The sequence below is a fragment of the Perna viridis genome, chromosome 1 (genome assembly GCF_037379345.1).
Source record: "Perna viridis isolate PV_CMFRI_1.1 ecotype Kerala chromosome 1, ASM3737934v1, whole genome shotgun sequence".
Classification (NCBI taxonomy): Eukaryota; Metazoa; Mollusca; class Bivalvia; order Mytilida; family Mytilidae; genus Perna; species Perna viridis.
In genome coordinates this window covers 39,888,799-39,904,721 of record NC_142445.1, presented here as the reverse complement: position 1 = coordinate 39,904,721, position 15,923 = coordinate 39,888,799, and the positions used below count along the sequence as shown (strand labels likewise).

The window sequence follows — 15,923 nt, the reverse complement described above, 5'->3', positions numbered from 1 at the left end:
CAAGTAACGTGAACCACGTTCCATAAATTGGAATTATAACTTTAAAATTCTTAAGGATGCTGTCGAGGACTATGCAAGAAAATGGATAAAACGAGAAAAAGAAGACATTGATTCTCTGTCAGAGTGGTTAAAGCCGTGAGGTCTTTAATTTTGAAACGAATGAAAGTTTTAAGTAGGTCAATGAGTTTTTTAAAGACCCCGACGTTGCAAAAACATTGTCTACTATACATTTAATTTACCGTCTATGTACTGGATTCCTAAACTTCACAAGAATCCATACAAACAATGTTTCATAGCTGGATCTGCAAAATGTACCACCAAACCAAAGAGGGTCTGCAGTCCTACCACAACACTTGTTACTCCCGTAGTGGTATTAATTCAATGTGGATCCTGAAAAATTCGAAAGATCTTTTGGAAACAATCAGTTCAAGACTATTATCTGAATATAATAGCATTAAAACCTATGGTTTTTCAATACTGTATACTTCTATCCCCCATACTCAGTTAAAACCCCGACTTTAAAACATTATACATCGTTGTTTTTCCAAAAAAGATGGTACACCTAGATACAAATATATAGTTCTTGGTAGAGATTCCTCATACTTTGTAAGAAATAATTCCAAATCATCTTCCAAATATACAGAGGAAGATGTTTACAAAATTCTGGAATTTTTAATCGACAACATATTTATCCAGTGTGGTGGACGTGTTTTTCAACAAACGGTCGGCATTCCAATGGGAACAAATTGTGCTCCTTGCTTGCTGACCTATTCCTTCACTCTTATGAGCGCTAACTTATAGCTGATTTGATCCGAAGGAAAGAATATCGTTTGGCTAGATCCTTTAATCTCAGTTTCCGCTATATAGATGACGTATTATCTTTAAACAATCCTAATTTCGGGGATTTGATACATCGCATCTACCCCAAAGAACTTGAGATCAAGGATACTACAGACACTGTAATGTCAGCCTCATATCTTGACCTACACTTAGAAATCGATGGTAAAGGAGAACTATTGACCAAACTTTACGACAAACGTGATGACTTTTCATTCAGCATTGTCAACTTTCCTTTCATCTATGGCAACATCCCTTCAGTACCTGCGTAAGGAGTGTTCATATCACAACTCATACGTTATGCCAGAGCTTGCCGAAACTACGCAGACTTTTTGTATCGCGCTAGAACTCTAACAAATAGGCTTCAGGGTTATGTTGCTACAAGATCGAAGTCATCACTACAAAAGTTTCACGGTCGTCATCATGAACTCGTGGATTATTATGGTGTATCCATCTGCACCATGAAAACTAATTTATTCAACGGTTCATAGTTTTCCTTTCTTCGTTTGTCTACCCCGGACTTGATTTTTATGAGCAACTCGACGGGTGTTTCTAGAAAAGCAGAGGACGTTTACCCTACCGGTGCACCTGCTCCATGCTCCCAGTTTTTAGTGGAGTCTGAGTTGCTCATTTGCTTTTGTTACTTTACATGTATGATTTTAGTTACTTTATGTCCTTTCTTGTGTATGTTTGGTCTTTGTCCCCCTGCATTGCATTCTTCTGATTACCGCTATAACCTTGGTTCCCTTGATTACTCTATTTAACTCTTGTTTGAAAGTAGAAACAAAGAATGATAAATAGAAACCAAAATAAGGTACCTTACTGTGTTTAGTTAATCTTGAAATATATTTGTTTGCGTAATACCACCGTTTTACCATTGATTCAATATTTTTATCTCCAAAAATCATTTGTGATATAAAAAATACATTTTCTGATAAAAACCTGACATATCTTATTGATCAAGTTTAAAATTGATCAATAATCAATCATATTTCAAACAATCGTTGATTGATTATTCTCTATAATCCAACACTCATCGATCAAAGTTCTTGCAGAGTAAAAAAATACAACACAAAAACAAATATAAGCAAGAGAAAACAAAACCAAATACATAACAAAGCAGAAACAAAACAGAAACGAAATTTTAGCCAAAAAAAAAAGCCCACACCCCAAAATATCGAAACAAAACACGAACACAGAATTCATATAATCGGATGCCGATGAACGTGACGATTTCAAGTGATGATATATATACATATAATTTATTTGGTTAAACTTTTGTTAAAACAATGGTGTTCAGAAACATAAAAAAAACACATCATTAATAAATTGTACAGTACGTATGACTGGGTTATATAATTAATACATATAATATATTAACAATCACACCGTACATGATAATATTTAAAATTAAGTGATTTACCAAGAGCGAAATGGATGATATTATTTATGCATCAGAAAGAATCATCCACTATTTTTGTTAATAATTCAAATGAAGGTGCATAATTTTCTGAGAGTTGACTAATCAGTTAAATCCATTAGGTCACTGAATTTCGAAATATGACAATTTCGTGCATACTTGGCTTCAATATATTGATTCATCTCATTTGCAATGAAATTTCAATTAGGAAGAAAATGATATTCATCACCCAAGTAAATAGCAGTTAATGAGGTGCAAATTCTGTTTTCACTCGCGATATGTCTCCACCTTCCACTTTCTACTGAAAATTTGTGGTTGACCACTCTGAACCTACATTGTGTAAATGCGTATTAATGTATTCACCGAAGTTAAAAGTATCATTGATCAAAGGTCTTATTCGTCTTATGTGGACTTGGTTATGATTCACGTGTTTGTTTACTTATTTAAGTACCTGATCCATACATTTTTGCATATTTTAGTTGTCTCTAAGGTGTTTTGGTTCGTTGATTTTATTTTCACACTTCTTTATTACATGTTTCCGTCTTAGTTTTCTTTGTTATGTGTTTGGTTCCTGAAATTTAATTTTTCAAGAATTTGCTAAAGAATTTGCAATTCTTATGTTATTATTTTTACTAGCAATGATTCTGCAAAAACTTAATCTTATAATGATCTATTTATTGATATTGAAAAAAAAACCCATCAAATTATGATCTTAACAATGGTCAAAAAAAAAAAAAGAACTTAAAATTAAATAAATGAATAAGTCAAGTATTCTTGAACCCTTTCGGATAATACTTCTTCAAACTATTGAAATTTGAATTTTTAAAATTCAGTGTCAATAAAATCACTCCGTGTCGTCTTTTATAACTTCAATATTTTCACATTCTCGCCCCTTCTCATATTCGTGGTGGTCTACTGTCTGTGAAAGTTTTTCATATTTATTACCCTTTTCGTATAGATGCTCACAATAAGGCTTATCGTTTATTCCAATGTTGTTCAATACCGTAATACAATTATTTTCAGGAGTAATTGCTGTATTTGAAAGGTGAGCCCCGAAGTTTTCCGAAAGTTCCGCATTTTTAGCACTCAGACTCGATTCTGAATGGTATGGATCAATATATTCGTTTTTTGCATCATGTGTAAGACACCCGGCCTCTGCACCAGGAACACTAGATTCACTGCTTTTGACGCTCATATAAGAATGTCTAGCATTTGTGTTAGTAGGTTCAGTAGGGATCTCTTCTATTTCATCATATTCGGCTTCAATTTGAAGAGCGATTTGATCTGCAGCAACAGGAGCTACGTTAAGAGGTAATTCTTGCCTTTTCTTACAGCTCAATCGAACTTGAAGGATAACGACACAAATCAGAATTACAACAATCACAGAACCAACTACTAATATGTAATGTAATGTCGAATTTATTTCTGCAAAATAGAAATGAAAAATCAAATACTTATTACCTTGAAATGGAATTCAAATAGTTCCATGAATTGTATTATTTGTTTGAATGACAGTTGTTTTCCGTTTTAAGTATAAATGGTGATATCAATCCTCTCATTGCTGATAATGCTCTTGGTACTTCAGTGTTATGAGACATTTTTATTGTCCTAATGATTTTATCATTTGTTTCCCTTCTACCTCTTTGGAGATGCAATTTGTGCAGAGCCGTTCAAATAATGTGGACATGAACCTTACCTGCTGGTGTTGATGTTGTGTGAACTGAATCTACCAAAAAAGAAAAATCACACACAAATGTATTTAACTTGCAAGCAACATGCGTTCTTCAATTAATATAATTATCAAAGCATTAGTTTTAGATTTAAGTAAGACATTCAAATAAAAATTGTTAATAAAAAATCAGAACAAAAAAAAAAAAAACAAAAAACAAAAAACAAAAAAAAAAAAAAAACAAAAAAAAAAACAAAACAAAAAAAACAAAAAAAACAAAAATAAAACAAAACAAAACAAACACCGACAAATACAAAATAAAAGACACCAAAAACAATACAAAATAAAAACAAAATAACAAAGACCGAGAGACGCACAAACACACACCAAAAGAGAAAACAAGTAGCGGTATTTGATAGACACAGAAAAGACCAATGGACAAAACTCCATAGGATGCTCAAATGGATATTATGTCTAATTATTTTTAGCAGAGTTAATACCAGCTACAAATCCCTAAGAATTATTCTATCAACTGTTAGTTTGTACTGATGAAACCTCTCTGATAAAACTTCTCTCCGTGAAGGGAACCATTTAACTTCAAATACCTGTTACAAAGTGTATTTACATTGATTTTCTTGATTCCAAAAGTTATTTTGGGGGATAAAAACTCAACTTACCGGAGGCCTGAGATTTTGTAACGTCTTGTTCTTCATTTGTATAATCTGAAAAAAAAAGGTATAACACTATATAGTTCGATAGATTCCATTTCAACATCAAGAAATATATGTTTGACATTATCGAGTACTAGAAATTCATAGTTGTTCATTGTAATTTTTGCAAGAATTTTGCAATCCCTTTTTACAGCTAAAGATTTTAGGACTAAAAGTTATACGTGAACAGTCCTTTTAAATCAGACAAAAATTCACCAATGTAATAGAGAAAAAAATAAAGATAATTTTGCACGTACACAACATCAAAATCAACTATATATATATATATATATGGACTAATTTTTTATTTGGTATAGAATAAAGTTTTTGTATTCCTTCTTAATTAAGTTTGAAGTTTATATACCAGATGTCTTTTCTTCTTCTACTTCTTCTTTCATCGATACACACCCAATCACATGATCACAACTGAATTGAAGAACAAACTGCATTTAATGACTTAGATTAAGATAATGGTTTTAAAAGGACACACTTTCTAGTTTTTACATTGATATTGACATTTGTTATACGGATTTTTCAGTTTTACTGTTCCTTTTGATTATTGTTTAAAGTTAATGAGTTTGTTATAATACCCTTTATTTGCTTTGTACTCATGTCATTAACGATAAAAATACTAGTACCTCTTGTCTCCGGAAAACTTCAGAGTTGAATATGCATTCAGCTTAAAACGCTCCCATTCGGAGAGTAATCAAGGAAACCAAGATTATAGCGGTAATCAAAAGAATGCAATCAAGGGACATGGACCAGACATGGAAAACATACATACACAACAAAGAACATAAAGTAACTAAAATAATACATACAAAATGACAAAAGAAAATGGACAACTCGGACCCCGTTAAAAACTGGGAGCATGGACCAGGTGCACCAGTAGGATAAGCGTCCACTGCTTTTTAGGAACACCTGCTGAGTTGCTCATAGAAAGTCAAGTCCGGGGTAGACGAAAGAGGAAAGGTGAACGAATCAGTTTTCATGGCGCAGATGGACACATCGTAACATCAACGAGTTCACGATGACGACCATAACACTTCTGTAATGATGACTTTAATCTTGTAGTAACATAACCCTATTCCAGAAGCCTATGTTAGAATTCTAACGCGATACAAAAAGTCTGCGTAGTTTAGGCAAGCTCTGACATAACGTATGAGTTGTGATATGAACACTCCAAACGCAGGTGCTGACGGAATGTTGCCACAGACGACAGGAAAGTTGACAATTCTGAATGAAAAGTCATCACGTTTGTCGTTTGGTCAATAGTTTTCCTTTACCATCGATTTCTAAGCTTGATTACAATTTTATGTAAAACACAGGATTCATAGTTTTTTTTTATAGATAATAATCAAAGAAAAAATGAAGCTATCCGTAAAATGTTGACATACTTTTGTTAAGAAAGCATTTTTTCTCCTGTAATGTCATTTATAGCTGGCCAATTAATGATGTTATTCAACAAGTTTTATTATTTCTCAAAATTTAACATAGTCTCTTTATACTTTAATGTCTTCATTCAAATTTATTTATTTATACAAGTAAAAACAGTCTTATCATTGCAAAGATATTTATTCTAAATGGCGAAACATCATAGCTTAAGTCATAGATGGATAATAAAAAGGCATAAATTAAATTATGCAACGATTGACAAATGAAATTGGTACAATATCTTAAGACTGATAACTTACATATATCGCAATTTATTTTATATTAAAATGGTCAAATTTTGACGACATAGATGGGAAATTATTGTCACTACACTTTACGCTTTGTTGATTGGTGATTAGAGATTAGAAATGAATAATCGATAGTTATTGCATTTGATATTCCATTTTGGAAAGGTCTGGAATTTTCAGGCAAGACATATTTAGCTGACCAAGAGGCAATTTACTATTCTGAAAATCATCTGAAGGTCCATTCTCACTGTTGCAATAGTCACCACCCCCCCAAAAAAAAGAGAAAACAAAACTTGCATCCATTTGGTAGCCCTCCTGAGTCCTTGGCAAGTTCTACATTTCTAGCGAGACACTTCTATACCAGGCTAAGATCTTAACACCTTTTGAATACATTGTAAATGAGACCAAAACTAAAACCGGCATGTGGTAGTTCGGTTGTTTAAATATTTATCTATTTGATCCCGAAATGTTAGAAGTTCTAAAATAACAGTTTTCAACTCACAATAGGAATGGATCGTTATTATTGACATATGTAATATCCTATACATATTATATGAGTTTATGTTTTTTTTGGTGTACATATTACCATGCATTCAGTCCATGAAATATAAGTTTCTCGTTTTCCTCTCGCAATCTTACTACGTTTGTAAATCAGCTCTGTAATGTTTTGGACTAAGACTTTGTATCTCCATTTAAGTGATAGTAACAATATATTAAAAAGTCTTACTATTTATTTCCTCTACATTTACATGCGTGTTGACATTGATATCCGTATGTGTTGCCTTTACATGGCTGACAGGCCTCACCATTTTCCGAGAGAGTTCCATTTGCGCATTCTGTGATATAAAAACCAACTGATAACTGATTATTTAAATATAGAAGAATTTTCCTTCAACATTAGGGGAAACTGATATCAGTATTATACATGCTTTCAAGCACAAAGGACCATGTGGGCATTTGCCATCACTTTGTCCCCGTCGTCGACGTCGTATGCAAATATTTCCTCAACCATCTTATCTGAACTACTAGACATGTTTTAATGAAAGTTGGCATGAATGTTCCTTTGAGTATTCTTGACAAAACAAAATATTCACTTATTTCAAGGTATATCAAAAAGTTTAAAGGATAGAGAAAATGGAGATTACCCTTTCTTCGGCTTGAATCTTCATATGATCTAAATTAGAAACTTGGAAGTTGATAGTTAGTTACGTTTAATTGATAAAACGATTCATACTATGAAGCCCACAAAAAGCCGCCATTGGGGTGAAGTACAGTTATTGTCTGTGTATAAGATATCATTGAATAGTTACACTTGTGACAATAAAACACTTTAGTAATAATTACATGGTTATCAGAATAGGAAATAAGTAATTGAAACGGCACCATCAAGAGATAGAGACTTTAATTGAGCGGAAACTTTTGGTTTTAATTAGCACGATATACAATGCGTAAACTCAGTGTGAAATACAGCACAATTAAGGAAATCCGACAGTATCAAAATTATTGAAATTAAGGTATTATTCCTGCAACTATACTTTCTACTATACAATCACTTGGTGTCGAATTAACCAATGTTGTATTTATACCGTTAAGTATTTTCTCTTGTTAACCTTCTTCAATTAAAGCAACACATGCTTCCGTCCTCTTTTGTCAAAAAAGTTCTTCTAATTTTATAGAGCACGATCTTTATCAAACAACACACCTATACAGGAGCAACTAGATTTGATTACAATGTTTCGGTAATGCTCAAATTGCTCGTTTTTCTATGCAAAAGATTTAGTGCGAGGGAACAACAATATTAGTATCAAATAATGATAAAGCCTTACCAATACATAACATGTTTATCTCATAATGATTATAGCAGCACTTATTTTGTATTTCACCGGTCGGCAATCGTGTACTGAAAAGACAAAAAGAGAAAAAGATTTCAAATTATTAAATATGTTTGGTGTTTATGGACATGAAACGCATTAAACATGTTGTAAAATCAAACGGTGTCTCATATAATTACTAAATACTTTATTTAAAAATAGAGAAACGATCACAAGTAAGAAATTACTATTTTGAATGGATTGGGTTAAAAATCGAATGGAAATTGCGAGCACCTGTTCGTTTGACTGCATAAAAATTACCATTTTGACGTTTTTAAATAGATGAAAATATGAAAGTATAATTTTGGACTTGAATACTTTGGTATTCGATACAAGCGACTCTGTAAGTTTGTCTTCTATAAAAAAATTTAAACAAATCCCTACCTAGAAAGGACTACCATACCTGCAAACACTTCCATCAGTCTGTCTCAGAACAGAAGAAAACACTATCCTTGCATTGATTAACAAGCATCTTAGAACTAAAGCATTTGTAACAATCATTGTTAGAGCGTTTTTTATTAAAATGAAAAAAAAAAAAAACAACATTATATGTATATAATAATATATGAATCTAAACCTTCTAATAAGTACTTCCTTCCATTCATTAAAAAAGTTAAATCTAAATTTGATTCATAATTTTCAATTGTATCAAATTTGTTCATATAAAACACCCCCTTAAACGAAAATTGCCTCTTCCATTCGTCAGGAAATTTTGTACCCTCTGACTCCACGGACAGGTAGTTAGAAAGAATAATCAAGGAAACCATGGTTTTAGTTGTAATCAAAAGAATGTAATTCAGGGGCGAAGACCAGACATGGAAAACAGACATACGCAACAAAAAACACGAAGTTACTAAAATCATTCACACAAAGTAACAAAAGCAAATGAGCAACTCGGACTCCACTAAAAACTGGGAGCATGGACCAGGTGCACCGGTAGGGTAAGCGTCCTCTGCTTTTCTAGAAACACCCGCCGAGTTGCTCATCAAGTCAAAGTCAAGGTCACGAAATACAAGATAAGTTGAAAAAAATAAAAGGATATAACTGCGTAAAATATAAAACTAATACTATCCGACTCCCACAGCTTATAGGTTCTGTACCTCTTGAATCTGTACGAAAAGATCGCTAAGATCAATCCTTTTGATTTGTTTTTAGAACATGACCAATACCCCAATCCTTGACCAAATGACGGCCATGACCAGGCTATTTTTAAAATTCCTTTGAAATCGAAATTCTTAAATCGTTTTACTTCTACAGACTTAGAACTTCGAAGACATTATATTGGAGTTGAACATTGGGGAAGGACATATGTGTTGACGCAGTCAATTATGACACTGTACATATGGTACTGTACATTAACTAACGTCTTAAAACAAAAAATAAAAGTTAAAAACCTAATTAGATGCCAATGCAAACAAAGTTGTTCTACTAAGACTGAAATGAACTTAAGCAAAAACGTAAACGAACTGTTCTCAACAATGACTCTTTTGTTGGATTTTTGCAAGAATTTCATCACGGTTCTGCCCAGTCAGTAATCCACTAACCTCTCGAATTAAGCCATTGACCTCAGAGTTCTCTTTAATTTTTCTAAACACAGTTTTTTTCCCATATATGGTTCAAAAACAAAACAAGTCCAAAAAGCTTGTCGACTATTTTCAATGTTAAGTGCGCTTTCAAAGTATGTTATAGCTTTTTGTGCATCTTCGTAACCCCCGCAATGTAATAAAAAGTTTCCGCATTCAATATATAGCAAGGGAAGTGAAATCCAAAGTATAACTTTTGATCTCTTCTATCTTTCCTATTTGGTTTATTAATGTGTTCATTTTTTCTATACCATATGCATATAATTTTTTTTTATTATCACTGTTAAGTTCCTGCTTAATTTTTTTTCCAAAATATTTTAGCAGGATTCCCAGGCAAAGAGAAGTATGACGTATATTAGTACTCTCCGTCGAGGTCATTTTGATAAGTCAAAACATGTCGTCTGTTGATTTGCAATCATATTTTCAAAATGCGCCATCTTTTCATCAAGTGTTTTTGATGCTGTTGTGGAGTATTCGTTCAGAAGGAAAATACCACCTCTGTCGTTCTCCAAACAAACAAAAAGTTTGATTTTCTTTAAAATGGTCTCTCAATCGAGAACGTGATATTGTAAGTTCAGTTTCTATACCTAGCCGAAGACTGCATCGCTTGTCATCATTGTTGTCTAAAATTTTACCAGACGGAAGATAATGTAGATCTTTAGTGTTGTTGTGGAGAATTCGCATTATAAGTTCTGGAAAAAGAAATTTTGATATCATCTTGATTGGCAGGGTCAGATTTAGTTTTTCGAGAAAAGTATATTCCTCTTCAGTTAACTAGTTGGATTCAGCGATATTAATAAATATCAATATTTTTTTTATCATCAATTTTCTTTTCTTTCATAGCATTTCTAATACAAGCAACATCATTTGCATTTCTGCGTTTTTTTAAAAACAAAATCTAGTACAAAATCCTTTTCATACTCAAACTTAAGCATGTCGACAAAAGGGGTATTCATGTCTTCGGGTTTTTCTATTGTACTTTCTATACCTGGAGAATCTAGACGCAAACATTTATCCTCTGTTGCTTGTGAATAGCGGTCAACAACGGTGAACGCAAAAGCACGAGATTTCATGAGAAAAAATTGTGCATTTTTCACGTTAGTTCGCTCAAATAAAAGGGTAGAACCGATTCACAGTATAAGAAGGAAATTAGAAATTTTTGTTTTGTCGAAGTATTGTCACGCCACTCAAATTCAATAATTGTTAACAATTTTTTGGCATGCGGCACAAACAATAGATTTCGAGCCACAGTTATATCGGAAACAGCATCTATATCTATTTCATAGCAAAACATTTGCATCAATATCTCAAGCATTGAGTTTCTCCGTTCTAAATTTTTACCCGCCATAAGCTCTATCACATTTATTGTAACTTTGTGAAAATGGAACGTATTTGAATTTACATTCATTGAATTTTCAGGTTTAATTATTCTGCATGAGTTTGTCTTAACAATTTGACAGAGGGAAAATTTAGAAAGTTCGGTCACTAATTTTGCGATCATTGTCTTCTTTCCATGATTATAGTCAGACAGATTGAGATAACATGCATGAAGAATAACATGTGAAATGGCATCGTATTCCAGAAAAGGAATAAGAGTAACGACGTTCCAAAGACAACTATCCATTTTGTCTAAGTTTTCTTTAGTTTGCTCCAAAGGAAGCATCAGAGACTTTAAAACAGGTTGTTTATCGCAATGAAAATCGTCCTTTCGGCTAGAAATTACATCCATTATTTGAGACGCTTCTTTCTTGTATTTTGTAAGAAAGCGTTTTGGCGATTCTTCCATGTTATACATATATTTAGAAACAACAGTCAAGATAATTGGAAGATTTCCAATGATTTTCACAAGTTTCATGATATCATCATTAATACTCTTCTCCAGAATATTAAATAGGCTTAGGAACTCATTTTCATCCATACCATTAAATTCAACCAATGAATAATGGTAGGGGTTCAAATCGTAAAAACATTCAACATTTGTTAAAGGAAGAATAATTTGAAGTTTCGGAACCTTGTTAGTCACGGACTCCAATTTTGATATTTCAGATATATTTTCAGACCATCCAATATTATCCACCACTAACAGATATGGCAAAGCACAGCGGTCGTCATGTTTGAAAAAGTTCTGAAAATTCTCAATGACGTTTTCAAAACTTATTTCCTGGTCCTCTGGTGTACATTGCCATCTTAGTTTATCTTCTAGTAATTCAAGCAGGCCTTTTTTCAAAGAGGATCCACCACCAAGAGAAAGCTTTGCTACAATAGTGTATTTATTCCCATATCGTTCACAAAACTTATTTGCTGCCTGAGTTTTGCCAGAACCAGATTGACCTGTAAATCAAAACTAGAAAAACTGTAATTATGATCATTAACAAAATACCAAATTCAAAAAATGGCGTAAAAAAATCCTTAAGTTATATAATCTCGCTACGTCCGACAATAATTATATTGCTTCGTGTGCATCAATATATGACGCACAGTCTCTCTAAAAATCATCAACATCTCGCAGGCATATTGGGAGGGTTAGAGCTTACGAGGTTTTAATTTGAAAACCATTGTAAAATTATTTCCTTTGAAGTCCTCAGACAATAACTATTTTCCTTCATGTAGATCTACATGTGGTTCCCAGCCTTATTACAACGTGTCATTAATCCAATGAGTAGTTTAGGAAAAGTCACGGTTACAAGATAAGTGAACAGTTAAGAAAGACAGACAGACAGACAGCTAAAGTAGTTCCTTTCTACCAAAATTTTTTTAGTGTTCAGTTAAGCAGAGGATGCTTACCCTATGGTACACTGGGTCCATGCTCCCAGTTATACCTAACTAATATGATAAAGTTGCCTGGTGCATAATTCATTTGCTATAAGCTGTGTAACAAATTTTTAGAGTTTCAAACCTTTCTAATAAATTAAAAAAAAAAAAATCAGTGAATCTGTTTTTTTAAATTTTAATTTTAAGGTGTAATGTTATGAATCGGTATGTTTTTGTCGTACCATGGGCAGTCGAAATCTGATTCTGATTTTTACAGTACCTGTTATATCCTTTATCTCAAGTTCTTTAGGGTAGATGTAATGTGTAAAATCCCCAAATCTGGGATTGATTAACTGTAATATGTCATTTATATGGCGGAAACTGAGATATGACTTAGCGATGATCCTTCTTTTGGATCAGATCAGATATAAAGTCATCCTCGTTAGAGCAAAGGAATGTGTCAGCGAGTAGAGGAGCTGTGTTCCCATCGGAATGGAGCCTGTTTGTTGAGAAAAAAAAAACCGCATCCACTACATTGGACAAATATGTTGACAATAAAAAAAAATTCCAGCATTTTGAAAACATCCTTTTCGGTATGTTGGATGCTGATTTGATAGTATGAGAAGTCTGTTCCAAGTCCCTCTTTCCTCAATCTTGAAGAATAGACATATATATGCGGTATACATTATATATCCCAGGGGTGGATTCAGGCGGGGCGTGGCGGGCGTGCTCCCCCTAAAATTTGCAAAGGATGGGTTATCAGGGGTAGATTTAGGCGGTTTTAGGTTGAAACTTTAATTTCTTGCTAATTTTACCACAAAAAGTTATCTAAATTGCATCCATTCTATAAGAATATTGAAAAAAAAAATAACCTCAAAAAATGTTTGTGCGCCCCTTATTGTAAAATCCTGGATCCGCCCCTGTATCCTATGGTGTCCCTCACCTCTATTAATTTGGGCGTATCTATCAAGTTTTAAAAGGTATTGACTGAACAAGAGAATGTATATCAATTTCCATTATTTCGAAGAAATAATAAACTAATATTATATCCTCGTCCATTTGATGACGCTGGCGGAGCAAGTTATGATAATCCTTCAGGAGTACCCAGTGTCATTCCCTTTTTTTTGGTGGGAGTTCATATTTCTATTACTTAATTTCCTTGTGTTATGTCTTGTTTCCCTTAGCTCCAGTTTTTATTTTTCTTCAGTGTGTATGTATAATCGTTTTCGTTTTATTTTTTCACGTTCAGGCTGTAAACTTGAATTTTTATGTATTTAAACTGTCCCATTATTGGCGCTTTGGTATTTTGTTGCCGATATGTTCGCTAAATGGCATAATAATCCATAAAAAAGTTGTTGTGTAATTAATTTCGATGAATCACATGAGTAACTCAAACCCGATTCCACAGACAAACAACATTGTTTAACCATTGAAGGCTTAATAACAGATTTTCGTCGAAAAATGAGAAGATAACGTCACAGTGAAAGCAAATATCGCACATGCGAAATTTTGGCCAGTCCAATTATAAATCAGGAAAACGATTGTTCACAAAATTAATTTAGTTAAGGAGCCAGTGAATACAAGAACATTAACAAAATAAAAACCATTCACTTAAACATCTATGTATAGGAACGTTTTAAACTCAAGCAAGTAATCCATTACTCACCCTGATGTTGACGCGTTGCGTATAATCTTAAAATATGGAGCAAAATTATTGTCCCTGGAAAAGATCTTATTAATAAGAATTTTTTTAATGAAAATATGTGTTTCTTAGTGCTTTTTTCAAAAACAATATATGAACATCTTGACCTATGTTTATAAATACAAGTTTCTATGGTTCAATGGTTTGTGTATGTAGTAAATTTGAACAGTAATCGAAAAGAAAATAATCAAGAGAAACAACTATATAAAGAAAAAAATACACAACAAAGAACATGAAATACTATAACACAGACTCCACTAAAAACCGTGAAAATAGATCAGATGCAACTGTAGGCTAAGCATCTTTTGATTTTTAATAAACACACCGGGTTGTTTATTAAATGCTACATCCGGGATGGGCAAACAATGAAAACTATAAAAAGATGAACAACTTAGTTCTAAGAATATAAATGGATACACCATAAACTAACCACAACGATTACACGATGATGACCATAAAATGTTTGTACTAATGACTTCAATCTTGCAACAACATAACCCTGTTCGAAAAGCTAAAATTTACGCACAATACGAAAAGTCTGCGTAGTTTTGGCAAGCTCTGTCATAACTTATGGGTTGTAATATAAAAATTCCATACGCAGGTGCTAAAGGAATGTTGCTACTGACAAAAGTTGACGTCACGAAACGTTTGTGGTTTAGTTAAGTAATGAGGTTTCTCTTTCCACCGATCTATCAGAGAAGGTCAGATTTGAGCTGACTCCATCGAAGAGAGGAATTATACATTTTTATTGGTGCACTTGTTGATACCACAAAGGTTTAAATGATAGAAATATCTTATTCCTTAGTAGTCATATTGAGTTTGATAATATTGTTTTAAAAATATTTAAAAAAAATATAAATGGGCCAAAAATATCAATAGTTACTTACCAAGAAGTAAAATTGTAAGAACAGATACCGGAACATGATATCGTCTGATGTTGCCCAAAATATGACCATAGATAAACAAACCATGATTCTTACTGCATCAAAAGTAAAAAAATACGGTCAATCTTTATATCAGTTATAGTAATAAAACGCACGATATGAAATGTCGAAATAATCCTGTCAAATCCCCACATAACGATTATCATGAGTTAAAACTACATATATATGTAGTTTTATCTGATAATAGTCGTTATGTGGGGCTTTGACAGGGTTATTTCGACATTTGTTATAACTAATAAGATCAAGTTGTCAACTGTAGAAAAATCAAAAGAGCCTGAATAGCTAATCTAGCTTTTTAAGCACTATTCTATTTTTTGAAAAAGAGCCCCTGTTTTTTCTTTATAAATATATCTCACGCTCTAACCTAAGAAACAATCACATCAATTTTCTTTGAGTTTTGTCCATTAGTTTCTGACGAGAAAATAAAAAAAAAAGCAATAAATCAAATATGGCTCAACAGATTTACACGAAATGTTGTCAACAGATAGATCTTATTATGCTGATTACTTATCTCTATGTCTTTATGTCATATTTTTAATAAACGTAACATTTTTGGAGACATGTGTTATTAACTTATGTCTGACCCCCATGTTCTATTTTATGTAACGGCGTATGTTTTTCGACGGATAAAAAATCCCCACGTCAATTCTAAATAGAATACCCTAAGGAACATGCATATCAAGTTTGGTTGTCATTGGCGAAGTAGTATCAGAGGAGAAGAATTTTGAAAGAAATAAGAAACGTCGAATAATAA

The 15,923-nt window shown here is 32.8% G+C and overlaps 1 protein-coding gene across 6 annotated transcripts; it reads right to left on the bottom strand.

The window, feature by feature from the left end:
* Nucleotides 1–2,915: 2,915 nt before the first annotated feature.
* Nucleotides 2,916–15,323, bottom strand: LOC148628727 (uncharacterized). Of its 6 annotated transcripts, XM_088593327.1 has the most exons (9): nt 15,113–15,322; nt 14,190–14,243; nt 8,593–12,103; nt 8,145–8,218; nt 7,046–7,154; nt 5,001–5,062; nt 4,604–4,648; nt 3,954–3,983; nt 2,916–3,682 (listed from the first exon to the last, which is right to left on the bottom strand). In XM_088593327.1, the coding sequence occupies exons 3-9, from the start codon at nt 8,733–8,735 to the stop codon at nt 3,102–3,104; spliced, it is 1,044 nt and encodes a 347-aa protein (XP_088449453.1). In that variant the 5' UTR covers nt 8,736–12,103; nt 14,190–14,243; nt 15,113–15,322; the 3' UTR covers nt 2,916–3,101. The 6 variants fall into 6 exon arrangements, with proteins under 6 accessions (XP_088449453.1, XP_088449463.1, XP_088449482.1 ...); XM_088593337.1 differs by lacking the exon at nt 14,190–14,243 and having other exon boundaries at nt 2,916–3,601; nt 15,113–15,323; XM_088593356.1 differs by lacking the exon at nt 14,190–14,243 and having other exon boundaries at nt 2,916–3,541; nt 15,113–15,323.
* Between the last annotated feature and the right edge of the window lie 600 nt (nt 15,324–15,923).